This window comes from Centropristis striata, chromosome 17 (genome assembly GCF_030273125.1).
Source record: "Centropristis striata isolate RG_2023a ecotype Rhode Island chromosome 17, C.striata_1.0, whole genome shotgun sequence".
Lineage (NCBI taxonomy): Eukaryota > Metazoa > Chordata > Actinopteri > Perciformes > Serranidae > Centropristis > Centropristis striata.
In genome coordinates, this window is record NC_081533.1 from 35,166,679 (window position 1) to 35,180,638 (window position 13,960).

The 13,960-nt window shown below is 39.1% G+C and overlaps 2 protein-coding genes across 2 annotated transcripts; one reads left to right on the plus strand and one right to left on the minus strand.

Moving 5' to 3' along the window:
- Positions 1-2,697: 2,697 nt before the first annotated feature.
- On the minus strand, positions 2,698-8,507 carry LOC131989318 (butyrophilin subfamily 3 member A2-like). The gene is made up of 10 exons (XM_059354509.1): positions 8,387-8,507; positions 6,201-6,539; positions 5,828-6,115; positions 5,674-5,726; positions 4,750-4,845; positions 4,178-4,294; positions 3,773-3,856; positions 3,584-3,646; positions 3,102-3,236; positions 2,698-2,766 (listed from the first exon to the last, which is right to left on the minus strand). Exons 1-10 carry the CDS (start codon positions 8,463-8,465, stop codon positions 2,698-2,700), a joined length of 1,323 nt encoding a protein of 440 aa, XP_059210492.1. The 5' UTR covers positions 8,466-8,507.
- Positions 8,508-9,359: 852 nt separating this feature from the next.
- On the plus strand, positions 9,360-13,609 carry LOC131989319 (high affinity immunoglobulin gamma Fc receptor I-like). Its single transcript, XM_059354510.1, has 5 exons — positions 9,360-9,388; positions 11,383-11,681; positions 11,756-12,001; positions 13,087-13,332; positions 13,443-13,609. The coding sequence occupies exons 1-5, from the start codon at positions 9,360-9,362 to the stop codon at positions 13,607-13,609; spliced, it is 987 nt and encodes a 328-aa protein (XP_059210493.1).
- The last annotated feature ends 351 nt before the right edge of the window (positions 13,610-13,960 follow it).

The following is a 13,960-nucleotide window of genomic DNA, read 5'->3' on the forward strand; positions in this document are numbered from 1 at the left end:
CGATCAGGAGGCTCTGTGGGAAGTCAGTTGTTTTCATCTGTATTGATCTAGTGATATAGCCTGGCTAACGCCAGACTAATCTCAAATGAGATCTAGTCTGGAAACCAGCCGTTCATTTCTCCGTAGAGGAGGTGTGGTTTACGATCCTCCGGAGCCGTTTATTGGACGCTTAGAATGTCTATCAAAGCGTCTGTAGGTAGCTCTTAGCCAATCAGATCAGTTATACCAGATGACGTAGTAGAGCAACAGAAATTGATGTTTACATAGCCAGACTAGCCCATCTCTACTTTGAGACTAAAATGCTCAATTGTGCTTCTGTAGCGTTTTTCTGCAGCATGTTCTGGCTCTGGCTGCTCTGTAGTTTCAGCTCACAGTCTACCGGCAGTGTGTGTGTGTGTGTGTGTGTGAGAGAGAGAGTGTTGCTGCTGCTTTGCTTCTCCAGTTCTCACTTTCTGCAAGATTCTTTATTTTTACGCCTTATTCCCCCTCATGTCATTCAGCCACACACATCCACTGATTTTATGGTCACTAGACGAGCTGCTGGGGGTCTCTGGGGGCTCCGCTGTCCCCCGGCTCGGAGCCAGATCACCGTGGTTACAGCAGCGAGCGGTAGCGGGGCTAGTTGGTAGATTAGGCTTTGGCCAAATCCTGTCAGAAGCAAGGCTAAAACATCGTTAGAGTGTAAAGTCAAACGTTGTTCTTCTTTAAAAAAAAGCTTTGGCTCTAAACTATCTAGAACACTGTCTACAGCTAGATCCAAAGATAGTTTCGCGTCTGCTGCAGCCATGTTGGATCCGTAAGAAAACTGCAAAACTACAAGCTTCCATCTGTCCAGTAGTACGCGTCATCGTCTTGCCGTCCCTCCCCGTTCTGTGATTGGTTCCTAAAACAGGGCTAAGAAACAGCCGTAGACGGCAGACTGTCTTGCAGTTTGAAATTAAATCGAGCACGCAAGGCAGTATGAGTATACCCAGGCTACTATTGTTAAGTAATTTCATCCACAATTAAAAATATTGTCATTTCACAACATTGTGAATAAATAAACTGTGTGAAACTCTTTTCTGAAAAAGTTCACTTCACAGAAATCAGAACTTTAACTGTATTATTATTTGTAAAGCTGTATCAGAGGACAAATCACAAAAAGCTGTGAATGTTGATATTTGTCAAAGTAAAAATTGTAAAAATCAGTGTCTGATTTTTTTTTTTTTACCACACATACATTCCTGTATTACCAACAGTGGACTGTGGTGCTGAGCTGCCCTCGTCATGTGTGGACTTCTGTTTTTGGTCCTTAAAATGAAACAAGAATGGAATAAACATTTTACTTTCATGGTCTTTTCCCATATCACTAATGCAAATGTGCTTTAATATATTTTTTTAAATAAACTGCCAGGTTTAGACTTTGATCGCCCTCTACCTGTCAAACAGGGGAATTACACAAACTGCAGTGAAACAGACTGCTCTTGTTCTTTAACTGTTTGTTTACTGCACAGGAGGCTCTGTGGGAAGTCAGTTGTTTTCATCTGTATTGATCTAGTGTTTAACTAATTTGACCCAAAGTAAGAAGAATGTAATATTACAGCATTGTGAGTCAAATAAATTATTTTGAACATCTGGTTTAAAAAGTCAAGAAATGTACCACTTCACAAAACTCAGAACTATATTTTTATTATTATCAAGCAATTTCAGAGGACAAATCAGATTGTCACATTTTTTAAAAATCTCTTTATAAAACACACACATACATTCCTATATTACCAACAGTGGACCGTGGTGCTGAGCTGCCCTCTTCACTTTGGACTTCAGATTTAGTCATTTAAAACAAACAAGAACAAAATATAATTTATACTCTAAGGTCTTTTTAACGTGTTCTTTTACTGCAAAGACTTTAGTTTTTTTTATCTATATAATTGAATGTATGTCTTTCAACAACAAATACAAAAAAACACAATTTAAAGTTGACATTTCTGAAAGCAAATGCTATAAAAAAAAACATATACTGTCACAACTGTGACACAAGTCCACCCCTTTGTTTTTGTTTTTTGCTTGTTTTCCATCTCAAAATCAATTTTAATACAAACATCCAATACAGTAAAAACAGAAAAAGTCCTTGAGTTCCATGAGCTCATGTCTATTTTGACTTCATTTCATCCATTGTCTTTATAACAACCCAATATTTCAGATTTTAAAGCAGTCTAAACAATGCAGGGTGGTTTTTCAATAATGTTTTTATAAAGAAGCAATAAAACAAATACATTGTTCAACATAATTTTAAATAAAACAAAGGTTAAAGCCTGATTTGATCAGATCAAAAAGTGACGTGACTTAAAGGAGAAAAAACGAAAGATGAGCTCAAGAAAACAAGGCGGACTAATTATTAACTTTCAGTGAGTCTGAACTGATTTCATGTTGGATCTCTCCAGCTTGTCCACAAGGCTGACCTGCACTTTGTCTCCAGCTTCCCAGACCTGCACCGCAACTTATCAGAAGAAGGAATCGGGACCGTGACCAAAGCCCCACATCTGTAAAGTGTAAAAGCCATAGACTTACAAGCAGAATCAACACATCATTAATATTCAATATTATAATAGTTTATTTTACTTTAAGTGGTAATAATAAATAAAAGGTAAAATCAACAACATAAATTGAGAAAGACTCCCAGTGACAGTTTCTCCTGCTTTGAGTTTCATTGATTCACTAAACGTGTCTGACAGGTTCTTTGTTGATGAACTGTACTCGTAATTCCCAGGCTAGCAGTTGTTTTTCCTGCAGGGAGTTAAATTGGGTACAAGAGGGAAGGTAAAGAAAAAGAGATCATAAACTGACATTACAGTAAATAAATGAATGGTTGTATTTTACAGCTTATTTGGAATATCTCTGGACACACTTGGGTAATACAGATTGACATAGATGATTATACAGTGGTAAATGGACTTATTTAGCACTTTCATCCAAATCGCCTTACACTACATACTTCGACATGTGGACTACCATGGTCGGGGATCGAACCACCAACCTGCCGGTTACTGGATGAACGCTCTACCAGGAGAGCCACAGCTGCCCCAGTGAACCCAGTTTTAACCCACACATTAACAACATACCTCATTAAAATCGTTCTTCAGATAGATACATTTGTTCTGTTGGTAGAGTTTAATATCAAATCCATCAGTTGAGCTGCTGTTCTGCTTCACTGGCTGAGGACTCTGAGACTGTTGAGCTTCATCTCCTCCATCCTGCTGAGAACAACAACACACATCATGAGTCATCACTAATCAGCTGACTATCACACAGACAGATGGCTGTTTGTTGGATTTAATCTTCAGCAGCAGTTGAAAGAAGATAAAACTGAAGAAATGATTTGTGAAAAAGATCCTTCAGATTGTCCAACTGGGAGGCAGACATTCCATGAATGTGTGAGTGAATTATTATATGTGATCAGCTGGATGATGTAATGAAACCTTGTTGATGCTCAGATCTCTGAACCAACCTTCACTACTTTACTCTATTTAATCACTGATTTTGACATTAATACAATTACAATTGACTGTTTATACATTGTGGACAGAACAAGTTAAAAATGAACCTTGTGCTGCTTCTTTCGCTTCTTCACATCTTCATCAGCTTCCTCCGCTTTGGTCTTCTCCACCTGGAAGATGGAGACAGTTTGTTTTATTGAGTAATTTATTAATTTCATAGTATTTATAGTGGTGTCAGCAATGAAACAATGTCATATGAAGAAGATGATAAAAAATATCTCAGTGAAAATATGAACCTCCTCATGTTTGGCCCTCAGCTCCTTCAGTTCTCCCTCAGCTTTCTCTGCTCTCTGCTGCTGGATCTGGATCTGTTTGTTCAGCTGGGAGAGAGGAGAGATGAAGAGAGACTTTTTATCTCATTTAGTTTATGTTCACTTCACACTCGTGTGTGAATGAATTCACATCATCTGATGTTATAATTTATATTGTCTGAATGAGACAATGACAGATGATCTCTGTTAGACACTTTGATCCAACAGCAGAAGAAGTTTGTGGACGTGTACAGACTCTCTGTTTGTCTCTGGATGTGAACATCAGCTCCAGCTTCTCAGCCGTACTGTTCTGTGTGTGTGTGTGTGTGTGTGTGTGTGTGTGTGTGTGTGAGAGTGTGAGAGTGTGTGTGTGTGTGTGTGTGTGCGTACCTGTGATTTATTCTGCTCAAACTCTGCAGTCATCTTCTCCAGCTGATCTTGAGTCTGTTTCAGCTCTTTATTGGTTCTCAGCCTCTCTCTCTCTGCTGACTGTTGGTTTTCTTCCAGCTGACACACAGACAGATAATGTTAATCTTTCAGTAGTTTCACTCTGTGACTCAAACACAACTTATCATTTGTTGTATTTTATTGACTCTTTCACTTGTGATTTTTAATATTTACAATTAGCTTCAGGACACATTCACCATAAACATAAAACTTCAGCAGCTTATGTTGCAGAATTCTCTTCATTATGTAACCTGACAAACATAGTTAATAACATGAGTAGAACAGAGATGAGACATAACTTTACTAACAGTAAAGGTCTGAACAACGAGGAGGTAAAGCCAAAATCTACAAACCCCCGTGGCTTCAAGTTAATTAACGTCCGTAAAATGATTTGACTCTTCTTGTGGTTGGTATTGATTTGAATAAGCTAAGTAAAAGGTAAAGCAGATGATTATAAAAACAAAGACATAGGTGGAAACAAACATTAATATTAATTAAAGCAGAACCTCTTTTACCTTGTCCTTCAGCTCCTCTATCAGCTTCTTCACCTCCTTCTCAATCCTCTGATTCAGCTCTTTCAGCTCCATGTTATCAGCTGATAGTTGACCCACCTGAGAGGAGAGAAGATAAAGAGACAAGATGACAGACTGTTCTCTTATTAAAGTGTGTGAGGAAACATAAAGAATAAGTACATTGATGGAGGTGTCATGAAGAAACCAGTTAACAGTTTTGAAATCAGATCATGTTTGTTGTTGAGTCTTTGTCACTTTAAACATCCAAGAGAAGTAAAGAGGAGAAATGTGGAGCAGAACTAAAATCCAGGAGGGCTGAGAAGGAGAACCATCAGTCATTGGATCTTGTGAGAGAGCTAAATGATATGATGATATTCATATTTCTGTTATTAACCAGAACTATAAAGAACAAAAATAGTTTAACAATGCTTTAGTAACAACAAGTCGATATTATATTTCGGTGGGAAACATTCAACTTAAATGTTCATAACAAGCAAATGAGTTGTGTTTGAATATATATATATATATGTATATATTTCCTTACTGCACTGTTTGACCTACCAGGAACTTCTCTCTCTCAGCTTCACTCCTGCTCTCTGTGTAAAAACAAAAGCAGTAACATTAAAGTGTAAAATACATTAACCTGCAGGTATTTACATCTAAAATGAGTTATAAAAAACAAGATGTGACAATTTGACTGATGTGAAATCAAATTAAAAAGTATCCAAACGTTTTTTAATCAACACCAAAATAAAATACTGACATATACTGACACAATCTATATCACTATTCTCATGTCTCTACTAGTAAATCCTGTGAGAATAACATTTACAAAGACCTGCTATTAGCTTATGACTTACTGTTCTTTTGTTTCCTCACAAAAACGAAACATAAAATAATAATCAGGATGCAAGCAGCCAGACTAACAGCCAGACCAGCAATGGTGGAAGTAGAGCTGGACCGGACCTCAAAGAAATCATCTGAAATCATAAAACACAGAAAAACATGACATTTATACAAAATGAACACTGATATTTGAAACTAAAACATCAATGACATCACAAAGAACAATAATTTCTACCTGGAACAGTGATGTGTGTCTCTGTGGTGTGGTTGGTGTCCTTCTGGTGGACTCTACAGGTGAAGCTGTTGCTGTGTCTCTTCTCCACAGTCACTCTGCTGCTGACAGTATAGAGGTCATCAGGACCTCTGACTGTCTCTGTAGGTCCAGCAGAGAGGAGCTTTCCCTCACCGTCCAGCCACAACACCTCAGGCTCTGGATACCAGCCAGAAGACTCACACTGGAGAACCACTCCCTCTTTGTCTCTATCAATCCCTCTCAAACTGATGATAGGTGAGGAAACAGCACCTGATAATGAGCAAAAAGAGAAACATTTAAACCAGTCATCACTTTATTTACTGGCACTATGTGGAGACTTCATGTGTCTACTTACCAACAACAAGTTCAATGAAAGATTCTTTATTAATTTCTGGAATGAAGCATTTGTATCTCCCCGTATCAGAAGGTTTCACTGTGGAGAGTTTCAGTGAAATGTTTCCCTTCTTCAGTTCATCAGTGAACAGAAAAGTTCTTCCTCTGTAAGATGGACTTCTAGTATCAAGGTCCCGACCATCACGCCACACATTGACAAGTTTAAGGCTCAGGCCCAATCTCGTCCACTCCAGCGTCATGGCAGCAACATCGTCCGCAGGCTCCAGGTGACATGGCAAAATGATGTCATCACCAATGTTTGCCACTATTGGCTGAGATGGAACAACTAACTGAGACTGACCTGGAAACAAACAGATCAGTTTATTTCTTCTTGCAGTGGAAACTAGTTAAATCATTTTATTTCTTTAATTTAAGCTTGATGTCCATCTTGATAGTGTGCCAATAGTCAGGCCTTTTATCTGCATAAACAAAGTATTTGCCATACGTCGATTGGAAACCTGAAAACCGTGTGTTGTGGTGAATTGCTGGTGCGTTGTGGTGAATTGCTGCGTGTTTAATTAACATTAATAATTATATTATTGTTAAAATTGTATTATTGTTCTTAATTTTAATATCTGCCTATATCCAAACCTGCTTCTGCAATTCCCAACAATCGTCAGCTCAAAATTGACCAAATACCCAAGAAACTAATTAAATTCCCACTCACCTCAACTGTTCCTTGTCTTTAGAGCTGATTAGAAGATGTTGTCATGCTTATGTGCCAAATTACAGTGTTATCTGCAACGCTTCATCATTTTGAGGTTTTCAGTTGGCTCAAAGCTCTGCATTAATTTAGTAAAACAATAATGAGATACTAGAATCATAATATTTGCAGTGCCTGAAGTGGGAAACAATTTGGCAGTGGGTATGGGCGTCCAAGGTGTAAACTTTTAAGGCAGTAAAGCTGTCAGTACGGTGGCCCTGACACTCGCAATTCACACAACACGCCAGCAATTCACCAGAACACACCAGCAATTAGCCCAACACACCAGCAATTCACACAACACACCAGCAATTCACATAACGCGCCAGCAATTCACATAACACACCAGCAAATCACTACAACACACCAGCAATTCACACAACACACCAGCAATTCACCACAACACACCAGCAATTCACACAACACGCCAGCAATTCACCAGAACACACCAGCAATTAGCCCAACACACCAGCAATTCACACAACACACCAGCAATTCACATAACACGCCAGCAATTCACATAACACACCAGCAAATCACAACAACACACCAGCAATTCACCACAACACACCAGCAATTCACATAACACGCCAGCAAATCACTACAACACGCCAGCAATTCACACAACACACCAGCAATTCACCACAACACACCAGCAATTCACACAACACACCAGCAATTCATTACAACACACCAGCAATTCACACAACACACCAGCAATTCACACAACACACCAGCAATTCACCACAACACACCAGCAATTCACCACAACACACCAGCAATTCACACAACACACCAGCAATTCACCACAACACATCAGCAATTCACCACAACACACCAGCAATTCACACAACACACCAGCAATTCACCACAACACACCACCAATTCAAACAACACACCAGCAATTCACACAATACAGTAGCAATTCACACAACACACCAGCAATTCACACAACACACAAGTAATTCATCACAACATGCCAGCAATTCACACAACACATCAGCAATTCACACAACACACCAGCAATTAGCACAACACACCAGCTAATTGCTGGTGTGTTGTGCTAATTGCTGGTGTGGTTTGAACTTCAGGGCTACCGTATGTCAGTCATTCTGTATTAGTTGAATATGTGTCACCATCCAACAACCCCGTTGATTTTTTTTTTTGCTAGAATTTTTTTCAGCAACATTTTTTATGAAATACATCCTTAGACACCAAGTAGTAATCTATTTCATGTGGTTGTGGAGTAACTGAAAAGCTTGAGTACTTTTTAGGCTCTGTCCGTTTGTGCTTCATCTTCCATAAAGTTATAGTATTCCCTGTTGGAATAACTGAACCAGAAGTGTCCAAAACCCTGCTTCTTTTATATGAAACATATTAGCCTGATTCTGATTCTGTGATTATGTCTCACTGTGACCTTGAGACTACATGTGTGTGTCACTTACCTCTACAAGGGTGTGTGAGGAGAAGATGGAAAACCAAAACACTGAGGAGTCTGACTGGAGACTGGAGAGACAGAAGCATCTTGTTGTTCTGGTAATTAAATGAGACTAACACACCCCATTTGTCCTGCAACAAATGACTTAAATTACTCATTAATTCATCATTATATTCTATAACTTTAGACAAATATCAATATTATACATCCATATTTATTGTTACAGATGGTCTTAAAAGTTAAAAAAGCAATGTTTAAGTCAGCTCTGATGAGTGTTACGGTAGGCTGATAATAGTTTAACGGCTACATGTTGTTAGTTTAGCTTTTTCTTTGTTCACAGCAAATAGACTGTCCCCTCCTACTCCAAATACCATTTACAGGCCCTATGATAGGAGCTGAAATAAAATAAGATAAATATTAATAGGTAAAAGATTGTATGTTCAATCTTTTACCTATTAATATACATACATACACAGTGTTTCTGCAAAAAACAGGAACTGCACTACTACTACTACTACTAATATTAATAATATTAATAATTCCCAGGCAAATTTGGAGGTTTCCGTGATTACCTTTTTTAATTTAACAATTTACAATGGAATGATTGTAGTGCTTCAATGTGTTGATGACTGTTTGTAACACAGAGGAATAATCTTTACTGTCATCTGTGTTCCAGTACATTTTATGATGTCAAAACTCATTATCTGTTCAAGTGAAGCAAATTAACTTTCACATTTTGCAACACACAGTCATACAGAGAGAACTACAAAAGCTATGTATATAACACATGTGAATCAAAACTGAGTTATACTTGCACTTTTCCTTCAACATGGCAAAGATTCCTCCCTACTGAATTTTAAAATAATTTTGACAATGCCAGTAGCCCACTACTCTGAATGCAGACCCACTTTTATTGTTGGTAAAGTGAATTGAGGTTAGTTTATGCAAAAACAGACAGAAATAAACAACTTACCTGCTGCATGGCGTGTCCGTTCTTCAGACTGCACAGGTAGTCTATTAATCATTGATGGACTTTGACCTCAACTAACTCTGGACTATCAATGACAGATTGCTGGATGTAAAACATTTTGTTTGAAATTCAGTTGATGTGTTATCCGCTCATGCAATTCCCCCTTAACTTAAACTCTGAGTATTGAGTGTTTTCAAATGTAATGCATTGTTTTCAGTATGATGCATAAGCAACAAAGACACCATCAAAACCACATTAGGACAGCTTTTAAAAGATATTGGACTGTTCGCAAAAACTCCAGGATTGAGATTGACCTTTTTGTTTGAATATTTGTACAGACAAATATTCAAACTCAGTAGGCGGACATAGCACATATGTGCTACATTGCCTTGACAAAACAACCAGGACACAGTGTCTATGAGATTTAGGTGGGTGACTGCTGTAGAAGCATAGAGAATGATTCAAACTACAACTCTGCCTGCTGACCCTAACTCTGGGTTGTCATGGATTAAAACATCTAATAAACTGGATATGAGGGCGCGTCTCTCCTAATCAGACCAGGTCTTCCCCAGAAAGTCAACCAATTATCTACGAAGCCCCTGTAGCTTACTGGACACCACCTAGACATCCAGCACGATTAAATGCAGCTACACATATCATCACTGGTCACATTTGGCAGGGGTCCAGAGAAACTCTTAGTGTCAGTGTGAAATGCTGAACTTTGAGCCTGTTGCTGGGTAACAGATCACTGCTATAAAACATTACAGCTGCAATCAAAACCATCAAGAGCAACAATGCAAGTATAAAAAAGGACAATGTTCAGGAGGCAGATGCTGTGTGTGTTATCTTCCTGCAGGGGGCAGAACTGAACTTACAGGATCAGGCCTTTGAGACTTCTGCCTCATTTCAATAAAAGCATCCATCCGAGTTCAGACCAAAGACCACAGAACATTCTTTGGATGGGTCAAACAAACACTTTTAAACCAGAGGACAGAGTTTGTGTCTCATTGTTGAAAGTATATTCAGAAATAGTGTTGTTGTTTTTTTTTTTTGTTTTTTTTTAAGCTTTAAGGACAGTGGTTTTGGTGGTGGCTGTGAAGCATGAAAACAATGTTGAAAACAGCCATGGTGAGGTTCAGTAGGTTACAACTGCGGCCGTCTTATATCAACATTGTGTTTAAAACGGCACTCATCATCATGTCACATTTCATGTGAATTGTGCTGCAAATGTCAATACAGAATCATATGAACCCCATTAAGGTATTATGTTGGACATCAACCATACAAGACCACACATTAATCCTCAAACAGTGTGTATTTTAGAGACTGGGACCAGGTCTCTTATCCTTCAGTAGCCAAACTGGTTTTAGAGCCACTGGGCCAGCCCAGCCTGACCTGATAGGATGGTTAACCCCTCTGAGAGGCAGCTTAAAAGCTGACAGACTATGTTTAACACACTGTGGCTCTGACTGCAGCTCTTATTAAAAAAAAGCTCCACAGGAAGAGGAAGTTGTCGCCTTCATTCTTCAGTCGTACTTCAGTTTGAGGCTCAGTCAGCAGCGAGACATCATGGAGGTCACAGCTCTCTGCTTCAGACTGTGTGAGTACTCACTCTCAGGTTAAACTCTTTTTATATGAATATTATATCCTTCACATCAAACCATGGATGTCTAATAGTTATATTTGCTCTTTGGTTTATCCAGTGATGTTTGAATTCATTCTGCTGAACAGTTATACTCAGAAAAGTGGTAAGTGACAAACAGAAAACCTTAAAGATACTCTTTAATCATTCTCTCCATCTAAAGGCTGAAGGGTGGCTGAAATCTGTCTTTGTCTCTGTGCTGTTGTTTAGTTTCCTACAGCTTTGCTTCATGTTTTGTGAAAGGTTGAATTTAAAAATAGATGTCCGTGTTGCTAGCAAACACCAGAGTGCATCAGGCAAGATAAAAATACTTTAATATGCATTAAGGTGGAGGCACTACAGTAACTTTGCTGATTGCATTTCATTTGTGAGAGACAACACATTGTTTCAGTTCTGAATGTGTCTTTGGGACCATTTCTGTCTTGGTTTCAGATGCAGCTTTTCTTCGTATCACTCCCAGCAGACTGCAACACTTTCAATTTGACCCTGTGTCTTTTGACTGTGTCGGGTCTGATGCCTCAACTAAACTGAGAGTCAAAAAAAATGAAAAGAAATGTGATCCTGAATGTGACATTAAGACATACGCAGGGTCCTCCAACACCATTAAGAGAATCTATCCAGCAGACAGTGGAGAGTACTGGTGTGAGACTGGAGGAGAGAGAAGCAACAGTTTCAACATCACTGTTGCTGGTGGGTTAAGTTTCTATAAAGTCTCCGCTTAAAATCCATGGAATGAAAAAAGTTAGTAATCCTTTGTTTTCCAGGTGAATTCTTGATCCTGGAGATTCCGGTCCTTCCTGTGAACGAAGGACTCAATGTGACTCTGAGCTGCAGGACGAAGGCGACTTCGTCCAACCTCCGATCTGATTTCTACAAAGATGGCCTCCTCTTCATCAGCAGCTCTACAGGAAACACAACCATCTACAGTGTTTCTAAATCTGATGAAGGACTCTACAAGTGCAGCATCAGTGGAGTTGGAGAGTCAGCAGAGAGCTGGCTGGCTGTCAGAGGTGAGTATTTCCTCTTTATGTGTACTAATGGTTCCATAAAAACATAATATATATACAATTTGTACAGTGTAATGCTACAGAAAGCCCTCAAAGACAAACTGTTTATATGGTTAATACTGTCATGGTGTTAGAACATAATGGTACTGGTGTCCTGTTGTCCTTGAAGCACTTCATCTCCTTTGAAGGTTTTTTTCACTAATATAATGATGGTATGATATGATAAATAACTCATAGTTATGGACAGTATACAGAACAGTATAAAACTGACTTAAATGACAAGTCTGGAAGACAGTTTGGTCAGTTTTAGGAGTCTCTATTTACACCTGGTCAAGACCTCAGACACTAGGATTGTTCAGGGCTGTACCTAACGTCCTTGTGGCTTAACATTACTGTTAAAAGTGTATAAAGGGTTGTTTTGTTTACCTGGCTGGTAAGCTCATGTTGGAAGTCATGGGGTCATCAGACCTGGGCCACGGGTCTGACTCCCCACCGGGCAGCAGAGAAATGTATGTTTTGTTCAGTTTGGTGTTGATTGGTGGGAAAATGTTAAAGGTTGTTGATCGGTTTGTCAGTTTGCAAAAGTGTTGACGGTAACTTTAGGGTTAAGTTATGAAGCCAATGTGTGAATATCGAGCTCCTTTATTATGTTCATGTTGTTGTTTTTTTAAATTCACATCTACTTCTGTTACGTGTAGGTGTAAGGTATCAAACCTCTCTCTACAACCACAGTTGCACATTCTCACACACTGAAAAGATAAAAACCCTCAGAGCTACTAAACTTATGACTGATGCTATCATGCTATTAATAAAAGGCGAGCAGACCTTCTTCTCTTTCAGACTGCCCTGACGCTGCTGATAATTTAAGCCTCTCACACACAAACCACGTGAGCACGTGTATGTCTGTCAAAGAGGCGGAAGCTAACACTGGAGCTAATTATAGTATTTAAAAAAGACATTTAAGGGGACAAATAAGATTAAAATGAGACTATATTGATATCGGTGTTCCCATCTAACTCCAACAAACTCAGCAATAAAGTTGTACTTCACCATCATGTAGAAAAAGCAATAAAACCTTTGTTTTCCAGGTGAACCCTTGATCCTGGAGAGTCCGATACTGCCTGTGAAAGAAGGAATCAATGTGACTCTGAGCTGCAGGAAGAAGTCGACTTCCTCCAACCTCCCAGCTGATTTCTACAAAGATGGCCTCCTCTTCATCAGCAGCTCTACAGGAGAGTTCACCATCTGGGGTGTTTCTAAATCTGATGAAGGACTCTACAAGTGCAGCATCTCTGATGGTGGAGAGTCAGCAGAGAGCTGGCTGGCTGTCAGAGGTGAGACACTGCACTGTTTACTATGAAAATAACCACATTTAAGTTCAGCATTCCCTCAGATATAAATACTGTCACTGTGTTGTGACTGATGTGTTGTCTTGTCTTTGCAGCTCTTCACAGAGAGACTTGTCCCTCCTGGGATCACTCCATTTATCTCCTCCTCCTCTTGAGGACGGTGTTCACCATAGTGATGGTGGCTCTGCTGCTGCTGCTGGTGGGACTGCTTCACTGTGGGAAACTCACAGTTACACAGAAATGTACTCATGCAAACAGGTGAAAGGTAATCTGAGCAGAGAACATCCCATCACACTTAGAAAACATCTTCTCATCAAGATCTGTTTTTACATCTTTTATCATCTGTTTGTACTTTGACTGTTGTTTAAGTTGTGTTTTTAACTGGAAGTTGTCAAACCTCTGTGTTACGTGTTCACACTTGCAGTGGCTGTTTCTGTCTCACTTTCTCACTCAGTAAAGGTTACAAACCACAGATGTTCTGACTGATGGCTGAGCTATTTTAAAAAGGCGAGTCGTCGTTTATCATCGTCATGTTTAATTTGTTCTATGTTTTATTTTAGACTCTGTAGATGCTGGTGATAGTTTGAGCTTCTCAGACAAAAACCACATGAGA

What these genes read in the sequence shown, in the direction of transcription:
- LOC131989318 (XM_059354509.1), bottom strand. Translation starts at nt 8,465, where the DNA reads ATGCTTCTGTCTCTCCAGTCTCCAGTCAGACTCCTCAGTGTTTTGGTT. An exon ending in TTTCATTGAACTTGTTGTTG is followed by an intron (nt 6,116 to 6,200) that starts GTAAGTAGACAC and finishes GCTCATTATCAG; the next exon opens with GTGCTGTTTCCTCACCTATC. An exon ending in TTGAGCAGAATAAATCACAG is followed by an intron (nt 3,857 to 4,177) that starts GTACGCACACAC and finishes CCTCTCTCCCAG; the next exon opens with CTGAACAAACAGATCCAGAT.
- LOC131989319 (XM_059354510.1), top strand. Translation starts at nt 9,360, where the DNA reads ATGGCGTGTCCGTTCTTCAGACTGCACAG. An exon ending in GAGCTGGCTGGCTGTCAGAG is followed by an intron (nt 12,002 to 13,086) that starts GTGAGTATTTCC and finishes TTTGTTTTCCAG; the next exon opens with GTGAACCCTTGATCCTGGAG. An exon ending in GAGCTGGCTGGCTGTCAGAG is followed by an intron (nt 13,333 to 13,442) that starts GTGAGACACTGC and finishes TTGTCTTTGCAG; the next exon opens with CTCTTCACAGAGAGACTTGT.